This window comes from Macaca thibetana, chromosome 17, assembly GCF_024542745.1.
Source record: "Macaca thibetana thibetana isolate TM-01 chromosome 17, ASM2454274v1, whole genome shotgun sequence".
Classification (NCBI taxonomy): domain Eukaryota; kingdom Metazoa; phylum Chordata; class Mammalia; order Primates; family Cercopithecidae; genus Macaca; species Macaca thibetana.
Window position 1 is genome coordinate 27,914,202 of NC_065594.1, and position 15,969 is coordinate 27,930,170.

At 37.0% G+C, this 15,969-nt stretch overlaps 2 protein-coding genes and 1 pseudogene across 12 annotated transcripts in view; 1 reads left to right on the forward strand and 2 right to left on the reverse strand.

Annotated features, from left to right (window-relative positions):
* Positions 1 to 15,969, reverse strand: part of CAB39L (calcium binding protein 39 like) — a 135,994-nt gene that overhangs the window by 65,871 nt on the left and 54,154 nt on the right. For all 11 annotated transcript variants that reach the window (XM_050766344.1, XM_050766345.1, XM_050766338.1 and 8 more), the window contains one exon: positions 3,303 to 3,444. In XM_050766344.1, coding sequence (XP_050622301.1) covers positions 3,303 to 3,444 — 142 coding nt within the window. The remainder of the gene's footprint in view (positions 1 to 3,302; positions 3,445 to 15,969) is intronic.
* Positions 1 to 15,969, forward strand: part of PHF11 (PHD finger protein 11) — a 211,056-nt gene that overhangs the window by 57,265 nt on the left and 137,822 nt on the right. The gene's annotated exons all lie outside the window — the stretch shown is intronic.
* LOC126940439 (beta-citrylglutamate synthase B-like) lies at positions 4,971 to 14,360 on the reverse strand (annotated as a pseudogene).

Consider the following 15,969-nt stretch of genomic DNA (forward strand, 5'->3'; position numbering starts at 1 on the left):
AAAAAACCACTTCTTGGTCTTGGGCTCTGTTTATTTATAATTGATGGTACAGTTACAAACAAACAAAAACAGTAAGCACTGCCTTTTTCATTTCGGAAAATATTATAAATATTATAAAATTTATTTATATAAAAAAGCTCTCTGGTATTTCTACTTAGTCAACATACATTAAATAATCTTTTTTTTTTTTTTTTTAGATGGAGTCTTGCTCTGTTGCCCAGTCTGGAATGCAGTGGCACAATCTCGGCTCACTGCAAGCTCCACCTCCTGGGTTCACACCATTCTCAGCCTCCCAAGTAGCTGGGACTACAGGTGCCCACCCCCACGCCCAGCTAATTTTTGTATTTTTAGTAGAGATGGGGTTTCACCGCGTTAGCCAGGATGCCCACCTCAGCCTCCCAAAGTGCTGGGATTACAGGCATAAGCCATCGCATCCATCCCAATAATCTTTTAAACCACACTCATTGTCTAATTTTGCTAGCAATTCAACATAAACTTTATTCTTTTTTTTTTTTTTTTTTTTTTTTTTTGAGACGGAGTCTGGCTCTGTCGCCCAGGCTGGAGTGCAGTGGCTGGATCTCAGCTCACTGCAAGCTCCGCCTCCCGGGTTTGCGCCATTCTCCTGCCTCAGCCTCCCGAATAGCTGGGACTACAGGCGCCCGCCACCTCGCCCGGCTAGTTTTTTGTATTTTTTAGTAGAGACGGGGTTTCTCCATGTTAGTCAGGATGGTCTCGATCTCCTGACCTCGTGATCCACCCGTCTCAGCCTCCCAAAGTGCTGGGATTACAGGCTTGAGCCACCGCGCCCGGCCATAAACTTTATTCTTGAAAATTAAATTGATTCCATTTTGAAGACTTATCAGTAGCTGCTAATCTTTATTTAAAGCATTGTGTTAAGGTTTTTCAACAAATTCCTATTCTTTTGATTTTTGAATGGTCCAAGTATACAATTGTAAATTGTCAAAACTCATAAGCTTTCTTTGTCAATTCATTTATTCCTCATACAGAATCACTGTCTTTTTTGCTATCTATGAAACTTAAAAAAAAAGCCTCACTATATTTTAAAGAATACTAGGCAAATCCATAGAGGCAGAAAGTACATAGATTCGTGGGTATTAGGGCCTGGGGGAGAGGGAAATAAGCAATGACTACTAATGGCTCCAGGGTTTCTTTTGTGGGTGACGAAAATGTTCTAGAATTAGATAGTGGTGATGCAAAACCTTGTGAATGTACTAAAAACCAATGAATTGTACACTTTAAATAGTGAATTATATGGTATGTTAATTATATCTCAATTTTAAATCTTTTAAATTAATATAGGTAGGAAAGGAGAGCAGACTAATTTAGTTAATAATTTGTATGAATATTTTAAAAGAAATATACTTTTATTACTTTTAAGTATAATACTGTAATCATTATAAATGAAGAAGGAAATGAGTAGAATAAGGCAAATTACATAAAAATAACTCATGGTAGCATTATGCTACTTTTATTATTTATTTATTTTTATTTGTCTCTAGCTCTGCTTCTTGGGTGACACTACTTTTATTTATTTATTTATTTTTGAGATGGAGTTTTGCTCTTGTCACCCAGGTTGGAGTGCAACGGCATGATCTCAACTCACTGCAACCTCTGCCTCCTCGGTTCAAGCGATTCTCCAGCCTCATACTCCCTAGTAGCTGGGATTACAGGCACCTGCCACCGTGCCTGGCTAATTTTGACACTACTTTTAAAAAGTAATTTTTCATATCCTTAATAGCCTGACTGAAGCAATCCTTAATGTACTAGACCGGAAGCATCTTAAATTGTGAGATATGGCCACAGAAGAGTGCTGTAAACATACACAGAGAGTATGTTTAAGAGAGAGTTAAGAATAATCATAAAGCAGACATCTTTAGACCACCACCCAGTCAAGAAACAGAACATTTTCAGCACCCAGGAGTCACCTGAAGGCTCCTTTCAGTTCAGATGTAAATACTTTTATATCTCTTGTGACAAACATGTCTTTACATTTCTTATTATTCCTATTTTATAGATGAGAAAACTTAGGCTGAAACAATATAGCTTAGTTCCACTGATTTTCAACTTTATGGACCAGTACATTACCCTTTCATAATTTGCTTCTTTCATTCAACATTATATTTGAGAAATTCATCTATGCTGTTGCATGTAGGCAGAAGTTCTTTAATTTTTATCACTTTCCAATGTTCCGCACTAATGCCTATACCACAACTTTGTTATTGGTTCCACTGTTCATGGACATTGGGTTGTTTCCATTGAGAGGTTTTTATTAACAACAATGCTATGAACATTCTTGTACCTTTTTCCTGGCACAGATGTGCAAGAATACCTCTAGAGTTTACAACTGGGAGTGGCACTGCAGGATTTTAGTACATACATATCTTCATATTTCACAGATAATAATAAACTGGTTTTCAAAGCAGTTACATAAATGTATACGTCATCATCCACAGTTAATGAAAAGTCTTCATTGCTCTCCATCCTTGTCAGCACTTAACATCATCACATCTTTTCATTTTTGCCAAGGCAGTAGTTGCATAATGTGAATTTATTGTGGTTTTAGTTGGCCTTTTCCTAGTTACTAATGAAAATGTGTAAAAGAGTTTTTTTTTCTTTTTTTTCTCTTTACCATTTAGATTTATACTTGCAAAAAAGGCCATTTTTCTTCTATTTGGGCCAAGATTTGGCTCAATATTACAAAGTGTACTAGAATTGGAATAAGCTATTTCTGCACTCCTTGTAGAATTTAAGATTGTATCATTTACTGGAATAGAAGGATACTATGAACTTGTGTATTTCTTTTATAGATATCTTGAATTTTGCCATAAACTAGTCACTTTATAGAGAAATCAGATATATAGGTTTCAATATCCCTTTGAAGGAATAACTAACATTCCTGTGAGGAAGCCCCATTGAATAAGACCTTAAAACCATATGAAAATGAGATTCACCGTAACAGAAACTATCAGTCAATCTTTAAATAAAAACTTTTTATCTTTCATGTAAATGTAACATTACACACCAGTATAACCTTTTAGATCTTTAAGCTATGTAGTCTAGCGGGATCCAGTGTTGGTCAGAGTCTCTAGAGAATGAACCTAAAGTTCATCCCAACAGACTAAATAATAATCAGTTTCATAAAACCTGAAATCAACTTCAATCTATTTATAGAGGCTCTATGTTCACATCACAGACCATATTTTGAATTCTTCATTAAGCTTTTACATTGGTTTTTGGCATTGCATGTACTTTCATCATAATGTTACTGTTTTAGCTCATACCTTGTCTGTCTTTTTGTCTTGCTTTTCCAAAATGGCCAAATTGTCTTTCAGGATTTTCACAATTTCTGCTGGATTTTTGTGTGATTTGCTAAACAAGGGCATTTTTTTCACGTGTAGAAAGCTCTTCTTCCAATATGGAATGCTAAAAACAAATAAGCCAACAAAAATTATACCTTTAACTCTTAATATGCTTAAATTTTTATACCAATATGTCTTATACATTTTCAATAACATGAATTCAGTAATCTGAAATGTTAAAAGTGATCAAATTAAAATGAGTTTCAAGCTTTACGCCAAATTTAAATATATTTTTAAACGATATTTTTAAAGTTTTGCTTGAAAGTTTTTATACAAAGTTTAAAATCTTTCCTGCAATAGAAACATAAGGATTATACAAGAAATAATTTTAGAGTCCAAGTTGATATGTAAAACTAGATATTTTGACCAAAGAAAGTGATAATAATAATAAATATATTCTATAATGTTTAGCTATATGTATTCTGTAATGCTTAGTTGCTATTATTACAAGAAGTTCCATGACATAGTGAATGAATTATTTCACTAAAGAGAAAGGCACAGTAGTTTAGATATGACTCTATCTTAAATGTCCTAGACATTTCTGACTCTTTGAGTCAATTATACTTTTTTCCATTATTTTAAAAAATATACACTTATTCTCTGAATGCATAATAATCAATGATCAAATATTCTGCATTAAAGTAGAATTTCAAAAAGAAGCCAAATGCATTCATGTATAGACATACCTAGGAGATACTGTAGGTTCAGTTCCAGACCATTGCAATAAAGCAAATTTCTCAATAAAGCCAGTGTATTTGGTTTTTCCTAGCACATATAAAAGTTATATTTATATAACTTTATACTGCAGTCTATTAAGTTTGCAATAGTATTATATCTAAGAAAACAATATGTATAACTTAATTTATAAAAATATTTATTGCCTGACCCTTCAGTGAGTCCTAATCTTTTTGCTGGTTGGAGTCTTGTATTAATGTTGATGGCTGCTGACTGATCAGGGTGTTGGTTGCTGAAGGCTGGAGTAGCTGTGGCGATTTCTCTTTTTTTTTTTTTTTTTTTTTTTTTTTTGTCATTAAGAAGTCTTTATTGGGTTATAGTCACTTTGACCCTCCCACCAAATTAAGGGGGAAAAAACAAAAAACAAAAATAAGAAATCCCAGTAAAAGAGTCCCTCAAGATTTCATAAACTACAAATTAAAGCTGCTAGTTAATAAGGAAATGGCAGAATTTTCAGAGCTGTATAATATAAAATTCCTGTAATTTAAGCAGATGTTTTCCTCAATGACAAATCTTCCAACACAATGTGAAGTTATGCTACTCAGATATTTGTAGCAAAACTGGGTTTTTTTGGTACAAAAACAAAAGCAAGGGACCATGAAAAAAAATTTTTTTGTTCCTCATGGCCTGTGAGTATACAAATTTTCTAGCAGTTTAAAAGGGTGACTATGAGAGCCTGACATTTTTCTATACCCCACCTATTCTGCCTCTCTATTTGTAGGATTTGTAAATGAAAGTAACATCTTACGAGCAGAGGTCTCATCTATCTCCCACTCTCTCCAACTAATCCTACTAATTTTATCTCATCTTCCTGAGCATCCTCCATGAACAGCATTGCAAGTTGGTTTCAAAAATAGAAAAGAAAGAAAGTTTTACAAGGGTTTTGTTGGTTAATTACCAGTGGAGTCAGTCCACCAGTAGTTTGATTTCATTGGCTAGCAGCTGGTTCATGTTGAACAGGCCCCCTGGGAGCTTGGTGAGCAGCTCTCCCTCCACTCCACTCCATGCTTTCAGGGTCTATGTCAACCGAGCTGGAACTTGCACTCATGTTGTCAACAGCAGTACTGGCTGGGGGACCCAGCTCCGGCTCACTAGTCTCACTGGCAGTGGACACCACAGAGAGCAGGGACATATGCTGGGTGAGCCGGCCAGAGGGTAGAAGGGAGGCAGCATAGTCTGCTATGATACCAGCTACATCTAGACCTATGATACGCTTTATCAAAGGCGATGAAACCTACATTTGCATTGGCCTCACAGACGCAGAAGGAGCCGTCATCTTTCATCAACAGGTCAATGCCACACACATCCATCCCCAGGATATTAGACACCTGGATAGCTAGCTGCTTCCCTTGTTCACTCAATGAGCACATCATCCCCACACCAACTAATGAGCAGTTGCTTTGCATTCTCCCATCTGTTGAACAACCTAACATGGTGCCAACCACACGGCCTCCCATGACAATGACACGTACATCCCGTCCATGAGACTCTTTAACATACTTCTGGAACAGCTATGGTGCTTCCTGGTGAATAAGATGGCTTAGATCAGCCAAATGGTGCTTATCTCGAGCCAAGAAAACAGCTTTACCTCTATGACCCCGCGTATTCTTTACTACCATTGGGAACTCCAGTACTTCCGCTTCATCATCATTTTAGCAAAATTTTCATGGCCACCATAAGAGAAAGTATCTAGCAGAGGAACACCATGGCCAGTTAACTCTTGAAATGTCCAGAACTTATTAACGCAGTTCAGGATGGCTTGAGGTCGGTTCATTAACCGGCATCTCATCTTCTCTAGATGGTGCAAAACAGTGATGTCACTATCACTTTGCACCCAAGGGGTTGGTACTCTACCACCACTTGTGGGTAGGCAGTGATTAGCTCTCCATTGATCTGCAGACCCAGGTTTCCTTGCTCGATTGTCAGCACCACCTCATCCATCACCACAGCCCTAAAGTCCAGTTCCTCCTCACAACATTTGGCCTTCAGTGCTCGTAAAATCTCTTTTTGAGGATAGTCTTCCCTGACGTGACGATCTGTCAAAAACCATAACTTGGCAGCCACAGAACTACACATCTTGATTAGCTTGTGCTTCCTTACCTGGATTATTTCCTCTTGGATGTAATGTCTGCCGCGCGTGCGCGCGCGCCGGCAATTTCTTAAAAAAAGACAATAAAGTTTGCTACTTTGACTCTTTCTTTCATGAAAGATTTCTCTATAGCATTGATGCAGTTTGTTAGCATTTTACTCACAGTAGAACTGCTTCCAAAATTGAAGTCAGTTCTCTCGAACCCTGCCACTGCTTTATCAGCTAACTTTATGTAATATTCTAAATCCTTTGTTGTCATTTCATCTTCAGCAGGAGTAGATCCCATCTTAAGAAACCACTTTCTTTGCTCATCCATAGAAGCAACATTCCTCACCTGTTCAAGTTTTATCATGAAATTGCAGCAATTCAGTCACATCTTGAGGCTCTATTATTAATTCTTGTTCCCTTGTTATTTCCACCGCATCGGCAGTTACCTCCTCCACTGAAGTCTTGAACCCCTCAAAGTCATCCATGAGAGTTAGAATCAACTTCTTCTGAACTCCTGAAAATGTTGATATTTTGACCTCCTCCCATGAATCACAAATGTTCTTAATGGCATCTAGAATAGTGAATCTTTTACAGCAGATTTTTCTATTTAGTTTGCCCAGATCCATTAGAGGAATCACTCACTATGGCAGCTTGCATCTTATGAAATATATTTCTTTCATTTTTTAAACTTTTATTAGAACAATATGAACATATGAAATGTATTTATTTAACAAGTTTGGAAAGTCAAAATTATTCCTTTGTCCATGGGCTGCAGAATGGATGTTAACAGGCATGAAAACAACATTAAGCTCCTTATAAACCTCCATCAGAGCTCTTGAATGATGAGGTGCATTGTCAATAAGCAGTAACATTTTCAAAGGAATCTTTTATTCTGAGCAGTGGGTCTCAACAGAAGGCTTAAAATATTCAGTAAACCATGCTGTCATCTAGGCTTTGTTGTTCCATTTATAGAGCACAGGCCAAATAGTTTTAGCATAATTCTTAAAAGCCCTAGGGTTTTTGGAATGGGAAATGAGTATTAGCTTCTACTTCAAGTTACCAGCTGCATTAGCTCCTAAGTAGAGAGTCAGCTTGTCCTTTAAAGCCAGGCACTCACTCCTCCTTTCTAGCTATGAAAATCCTAGATGGCATCTTCTTCCAATACAAGGGTGTTCCATCTACACTGAAAATCTGTTGTTTTGTGTGGCCACCCTCACCAATGATCTCAGCTAGATCTTCTGGATAACTTGCTGCAGCTTCTATAAACAGCACTTGCTGCTTTCCCCTGCATTTTTATGTTCTGGAGACAGCTTCTTTCTTTAAACCTCATGGAGCAACCTCTTTTAGCTTCAGACTTTTCTTCTGCATCTTCCTTTCCTCTCTCAGCCTTCATAGAACTGAAGAGAGTTGGGGCCTTGCTCTGGACTAGGCTTAAGGGAATGTCTGTCTGGTTTGATCTTCTATCCAGACCACTGAAACTTTCTTCGTATTAACAATTAGCTGTTTTGTTTTCTTATTATTTGTGTTTTCACTGGAGTAGCACTTTTCATTTTCTTCAAGAACTTTTCCTTTGCATCCACAACTTGGCTAACTTACTGATGCAAAAGGCCTAGCTTTCAGCCTACCTCAGCTCTGGATATGCCTTCCTCACTAAGACTAATCATTTCCACCTTTTGATTTAAAGTGAGAGATATGTGATTCTTCCTTTTCCTTGAACACTTAGAGGCCACTTAAAGGGTTATGAGCTGGCCTAATTTCAGTATTGTTGTATCTCAGGGAACAGGGAGGCCTGAGGAAAGGGAGACAGGGGAACAGCCAGTCGATAGAGCAGTCAGAACACATGCAACATTTATCGATTATGGGCACAGTTTGTGGTGTCCCAAAACAATTACAATAGTACCATCAGAGATCGCTGATCACAGACCACCATAACATATGTACTAACAATGAAAGAGTTTGAAATATTGTGAGAATTAACAAAATGTATCAAGAGATATAAAGTGAGCACATGCTGTTGAAAAAAAATGGTGCCAATAGACTTCCTTAATGCAGGGTTGCCATAAACCTTCAATTTTTCAAAAACACAGTGTCTTCAAAGCACAATAAAGGTGTAACACAATAAAATAAGATATGCCTGTAATTGCTCTCTTTCTCCCTGTAGTTCTACAGCACTAAGGGAAAGATATATAACTGTAGGAATTTTAAATACTCCCTGACACCAAAACAGAATACAAATTTTTTTTTTTTTTTTTTTTTTTTTTTTTTTTTTTTTTTTTTTTTTTGAGACGGAGTCTCGCTCTGTAGCCCAGGCTGGACTGCAGTGGCCGGATCTCAGCTCACTGCAAGCTCCGCCTCCCGGGTCCACGCCATTCTCCTGTCTCAGCCTCCTGAGTAGCTGGGACTACAGGCGCCCGCCACCTCGCCCGGCTAGTTTTTTTTTTTTTTGTATTTTTTAGTAGAGACAGGGTTTCACCGTGTTAGCCAGGATGGTCTCGATCTCCTGACCTCGTGATCCGCCCATCTCGGCCTCCCAAAGTGCTGGGATTACAGGCTTGAGCCACCGCGCCCGGCCCAGAGTACAAATTATGACACGGTATCATAGAAATGATATGACTTTTGTCCATTATTACTCTGCTTGGTTTTCACTGTAACAAGCTAATGCTAATTTACTTGAATTAAAAACGTTTTCAGGGTTTCCAACTCAATCTGGTGGTTAGCTAGCATTTTCTGATTCACTATCTCCCCTTTTTTTTTTTGAGAGGGAGTCTCGCACTCTCACCCGGGCTGGAGTACAGCAGCGCAATCTCAGCTCACTGCAAGCTCTGCCTCTCAGGTTCATATCATTCTCCTGCCTCAGCCTCCTGAGTAGCTGGGACTACAGGTGCCCACCACCACGCCCAGGGTTTTTTTTTTTTTTTTTTTTTTTTTTTTTTTTTTTTTTGGATTTTTAGTAGAGACAGGGTTTCACCATGTTAGCCAGGATGGTCTTGATCTCCTGACCTTGTGATCCACCCGCCTCAGCCTCCCAAAGTGCTGGGATTACAGGCGTGAGCCACCGCACCCAGCCCACTATCTCCCCTTTTCATCTGATGGTGGGTTTGTTCATTTATTCATTGAATAAATAATCTGAGTAATTACTGAGCACAGGCACTTTGCTAAATACTGGGGATAAAGCCACGAACAAGAAAAACACAATATCTGTTCTTTGAAGCTTATTACTAAGTGGAAAAAGCAAACATTTTAGGGGAAATGGGGTTATATAACGGGGAAATAACACACAGTATACTGCCTCGATACAATCTCCTTTAAAAAATTATACTCATACTTTCCTATACCTACTTATTGTAATAAGATTAGTTTAACAATGTTTTAAAATTTCACCTGATCATTATTCTTCAATTTTGGGAACCACATTTTGAAGAAAATCAAAACTCATATTCTTAAACTATGCTTGAGTTCCAGCACCCAGACCCCTGCAAATTAAGGCAGAACTCTCCTGCCTCCCCCAGTTCTTCTCAGACCATGGCCAGCCCCACTCCATTCCTAGACTAAACACCTGCCCCATCACCTGCAAACTCGAGGCTGCCTTTCTCACACTCTGGGCGACCATGCTGGTCACTATATATGCATCTACTCCAATCACATCATTTAGCCCACTGGTGCTCATTTAAGCAATGAGCCAAGTAGCACTCAAACCTTCTACACAAACACAAGACACATAAACTCCCTCTAGTTGATTGGTAACTGATCTACTGTATGATTCAAAAGAAGTTAATCACCCCCTTCTAGGTGTCATTTGTTCTATCTGTAAAATGAAGTTGTTCTTAGAGTAAGATTGAGCATCAGGGCTCTAGGTTACTCACCACTGCCCCACACCCATTCTGAGTCTTTAACCCCCAGTATCCTCTCATGATAAAGATAAAGCCAAAGATAAAGTGCTTAAGGTGGGAACAAAAGGAATGGAGAGGCCTGACAATGGTGCCTTGTGGGGATAAGGTGGTGGGCAGTAATTTTTCCATAAAGTCTACCTCAGAGTTTTAAGAACATACATACTATTTCAGCAAAGCAGGCAGTGGGGACAGGAAAAGACACACATTAGTCCAGAAGACTGACACTAGATAAACGCCTCCTACGCATTGAAAACTGTGTTGAGACCATGCACATCAACCTGCCCTCAGCATTAATGCTGACTGCAGGCCACGCAGCCCAGAAATGTTAGTGGACTGACAACGGCCCTGTTATACTTTTCCTCTTCCAGGAGTCAGTAAGCAGAATAAACAATAAATAGGTTGTTTTTATTATTATTATTATTATTACTATTAAAGGAACACAAGAAAAGGAAATAAATGCCCTACAGACTTGGGCAAGAAATGTTGCTTCTGAAATGAATTCTCTATAAAGCTAGAACAGACATAAATTTAAGAAAAGAAGAAAAGGAGACAAAAAGCTCTTTTAGACAAAAAAAGAGCTGGCCAAGGTAAAAGACTGAAAATATACACATATACACACACATAAACACACACATGCCCAAAATGCAGACTGGGAATCCCAAACTGCATAGAGCAGAATAACAATACAGAAAATGGATCTGGGGCAACTTCAAGGTACAAAATTAGTTAGTCTGCATGTATTCATTCAAAAAGTATTTACTGAACACTTATAATGTACTAGGCACTGAACAGGAAATATAAAACACAGAAGCCTCAAAGGGCTCACGATGTAGTGAGAGACACAGACACATCCAAAATTTTCCCAGAAGGCAAGAAAAGGTTGAAAAAACTAAAATGATGAAGAAAAGATATAGAATATGTTTATCTTTATATCTATATAGGTATTTTATAGCAATATGAAGAAAGTGGAGTGTTATCCCCTAACAAACAGGTGTTACAACAACGGAGGGGGAGGATAGGAAGCCAAAAACAACAAAGGAATTAAAAATGGAACAGAATCAAAGATATAACAGCATAAACAGAAAAACAATCTAAACTTGATCATTCGAAAGATTTTTCTAGTTGAGATTCATGATAAGATCCAACATTCAGTGTCTTGCGGCTTTTAAAATAAATAAACATTTCCTTCTCAAATCACATTCCAACAAAATGACCTTAAAAAAACAAACAAATGAAAGCATAAAAATCAGGTTGGTTTTGGACTTCCATGAACCAAATGCCCCAAGGCCATGGAGAAAACCTAGAGTTCTGAGAAGGAAAGTCTATAACCCCATAATTAAATCTTTAGCCAATATACCATTTATGTGTGAACAGACAGTGTATGTTTACTAAAAATGGAACAAAAAGATGAGATGGAATGAGGCCCACAAAGAGCTCAACAAAATTAATGCTAAAAAATCAGAAATAGTTCTTGAAAAGGAGCCTTTATATTGTTGGCAGAACATGTGGGAGGGTGAGAATCTACAATTATAACTCATTCATATAGGAATAAAAATAAATAAGGATTCAACTAAAGAAGTTAAAAAGGAAACTGCCCCAAAAATCTCCAAGAAAAGATGGATGGAAATAAAGATAGAAGTAGAAATAACTGAATCAGAGAAGTAAAAGAAAAGGAAGAAAACCTCTGGTAGCTGTTTGGTCTGGGTTTCTTCTGGTGATAGATGTGTCTGCTATACTTCCCACATCACCTCACCCCACCAAAAGGGTGGGAACATGACCCAGGTTTGGCCAGAGTATTCCCTGTCCTGGATGCAGCAATTGGCTGGTAAATAGATTGTGACACAGCCAATCAAAATAAAAAAGAAGAAAGAAAAGTGTTAATGAGAATGCTGAGAAAAGGGAACTCTGGTACATTGTTGGTGGGAAGGTGAATTAGTACAGCCACTATAAGAAATGGTGTGGAGGATATGCAAAAAAAAAAAAAAAATAGAACCACCATATGATCCAGTAATCCCACTTCTGGGTATATATCCAAAGGAACTGAAATCAGTATGTCAAGGAAATATCTGCACTTCCATGATCATTGCAACCTTATTCACAATAGCCAAGACATGGAACCAACTTAAGTGTCCATCAAAAGATAAACAGATAAAAAATGTAGTACAGGCTGGATGCAGTGTACACAAAATACAAAAATTAGCTGGGTGTGGTGGCAGGCACCTATAATCTCAGCTACTCAGGAGGTTGAGGCACAAGAATCACTTGAACCCAGGGGGCAAAGGTTGCAGTGAGCCTCGATTGAGCCACTGCACTCCAGCCTGGGTGAAAAAACAAGACTCTGTCTCAAAAAACAAAACACTGCTTTAAAATAGATTCAAAGCAGAGACGAAAGGTATGGTCATCTTCATTCAATATGGCCAAATTGCTTTCTCAAGTTTTTATGCCAATTTATACTTTCACAGCTATGTAGTGTTAGTTGCAGTTATTGCCCATCCTTCCTAACATTTAGACCTGTCAGAATTTAAAACTTTCACCAGTATGACAGTTGGTAAAAGGTTGTCCCATTATGGTTGGAGTGCAGTGGTGTGATAACCGCTTGCTGCAGTCTTGACCTGTTGGGTTCAAGCAATCTTCCCACCTCAGCCTCCCGAGTAGCTGGGACCACAGGCAGGTGCCACCACGTCCAGTCAATTTTTATATTTTTAGTAGAGATGGGGTTTGCCATGTTACCCAGGCTGGCCTCGAACTCCTGGCTAATTTTAATTTTATATAGAGACATGGTCTCTGTATGTTGCCCAGGCTGGTCTCAAACTCCTGAGATCCTCTCACCTTGGCCTCCCAAAGTGTTGGGGTTACAGGTGTGAGCCACCATACCTGGCCCATACAAGCTTTTTAACTTTCTTATTCTGTACATTTCCTAATTCTATACTTTGCCCATTTCATATTTAAAAAAATTTTTTTAGAGACAAGTTCTTGCTCTGTCACCCAGGCTGGAGTGCAGTGGCACAGTCACAGCATACTGCAGCCTCGAACTCCTGACCTTAAGTGATTCTCTCACCTCAGCCTTACAAAGTCCTGGGATAACAGGCACGAGCCACTGTGCCCAGCTACTTTGCCCAATTCTATAAGGTGGCTAAAGAAAGTCATACCAGCTGCCAATACCAACCAGTACAGTTCCTCGCTAATAAATATAAATAAATCACATGCAAGAATCATGAGGTGTTTGATGAAAATCAAGAATATAAAAGAGAAATATAAAAATAAATATAGCAAACCATGGGGGAGATGGTAAAAATTACATTATATTTATATACCCAAAAGATATGCTATGCTATCACATCCATAAAATAAGAACAGGCTGCTATGGAAAAGAAGTAAACAATCAATGAGAAAACATTCTTGGAACTAAGAACATGCAACGCAATAGAATAGCCGATTGGCAGAAGGGTATAGAATTGAAAAACAAATCCGCAATTTAAAGACCAAGCCATGGAAATCTGAAATGAAGAGTAAAATACAAAGAAAAGCAAAGAACTAATTCAGAGAAAAGTTGGAAATATACAGGGTAGAGCTGGAGAGCCAATACTGATTGAATATAAATTCTTAAAGGAAAAGAAAAAAACAGAGATAACCGATGAGAGAGTAACAAATGCATCAACAAATAAAAAGGGAGCAAAATTCCTAGAGCTGAACATGTCTTCAGATTTAAGTAAACTCATGGTTATCACACGGCGGGAATGCAAAAAGGCCTACTCCGAGATACACGGTGAAATTTCTGAACTCTAAAGAGAAATCCCACAAACTTCCATAAAGGGGAAAACTCTAGAGTGGCACCTAAGAACCAGACTGTCAGAGTGGAATCAGGATTGGTAACTTCACCCCAAATGACAGACGGCAGTGAAACACTGTTTACATAGTTTCTAGGGAAAAAGAATTCTATACGTTTTCACCTAGAATTCTATACGTTACCAATTATGCAGATGTGAGGGCAAACTAAAATTATCTAAGGACGAAGATAGTGAAGGAATAGGGGGAAGAGAAAGGAAGATGGAGGAGAGACAGAAACCGACCGAGACTCTGTCTCAAAAAAAACAAAAACAAAACAAAACAAAACAAAAAACAGGAGTCTGGTAGGGAAAGAGATAAAAGGTAGCTACTGACAGAAGTGAAACAGGAGCTACTAGGAAAGTGATCTAAATTATTTTCAGTTTAAATATGTTCAATGTAGACCCTAAGTAAAATTCTGGCCAATAAAAATCAAAGGCTGTGTTTACAAAATAAAATGCCAAATCAGATTTTTAATAATAGAAAACTGATGAATATAATAAATTATATCAATAAGTCAAATAAAAATTATCTCAGTGGCATATGGAAAAGGTATCTAATAAAATTAAAACCAAGAGAGATACAAATCTTAGCTCAATTTACAAAATAATGGTTAATGGAGGCATTCTTACTAAGAGGCGGTATAAAATGAAGGTCATCACAATCACTCTATCATTACCATATGTTGTGGTTAATGCATTAAGGTATAAAATATATGCTATAAATATAAATATATAACAAAATATATAATTATATAATATATATAATATAATATATAATGTAAATAATAAAAATATAAAATAAATGTTATAAAATTTGGGAAGAATGTGACAAAATTATAATTAACAGACAATATGATTACATACATAAAAATATGAACAACTGAAATTAGTAGAAGTTACATAGTCAAATACATGATAAATATACATACAGCTTTCACATCTAAGCAATTGCCAGCCAGAAAACATAATAAAAGCATATTTTGTTCATACTGCCAACTAAATATGTACAAAACCTATACCAGATCTGTATTTTAAAAAACTACAAAACCTTAATTTCAAAAATAGGATAATTACTGTTCCTGAAATAGAAAACTAACAAATAAAACAGAGAAATAGATGTATGTGTCTATTTATCTATTCATCCCTTCAGCTAGCCATCCTTTTAATGTTATAGTCACAGAATGATTCTAGAACATGGCTTAGCTAATCTTAATTATATTATCTAAATTATGAGTTTGTGATGGTTTAACTTTCTTCATGTAGGTATTTTTCTGCATTATTTATAATGAGCACATTTATTTTTTCTGAAATAATGAAGAGACTTGTGGAGAAACCTATATAATTAAGATAGGAAAGATCTGAGGTTAAAAAAACACACCCTATTATGTTCTTTAATAGAATAAATATTATTTAAATGTCAGTTATTCTTGAAGTCCACAGTTTGTACAGTTCCAATCAAATGTCCAAAAAAAATTTTTTTGATATCTAAATTTAGTCAAGAATACTAAATAGGCAAAAATAACAAATTTGAAAAAGGAAGATTCCTTAGGAGGAAATGAAATGAAAGGTGTTATAAAGTACTGTAACACGGTAATAGCACAAGAAACAAACACATCAATGAACAATACAGACCAGATAGAGATGTTAATATAAGTGACTCTCAAATTTCTGGATGTGAAATAGTTTCTCTAATTTTAGAAATGACAAAATAAAATTTCAAAGAAAAAGACCAACAAATCAAAGTGAATACAAATATTCCACAAATATACATTTGAATTTCTATAGATAAAATAATTTTTTAAAATTACAGGAAAACAACAAACTAGAGAATTCTGTGATATGAATCTGAAAGATGGAGGGCTAATATCATTACGAAAGATCTCTTTAAGACAATTAAGAAAACCATTAAGGAAACATACAGATAAGGGAAAACCATAAATGAGGAATTATAGTTAATAAACACATTAGTAATGTTTTTTTTTTTTTTTTTTGAGACGGAGTCTCGCTGTGTCGCCCAGGCTGGACTGCAGTGGTGCGATCTCGGCTCACTGCAAGCTCCG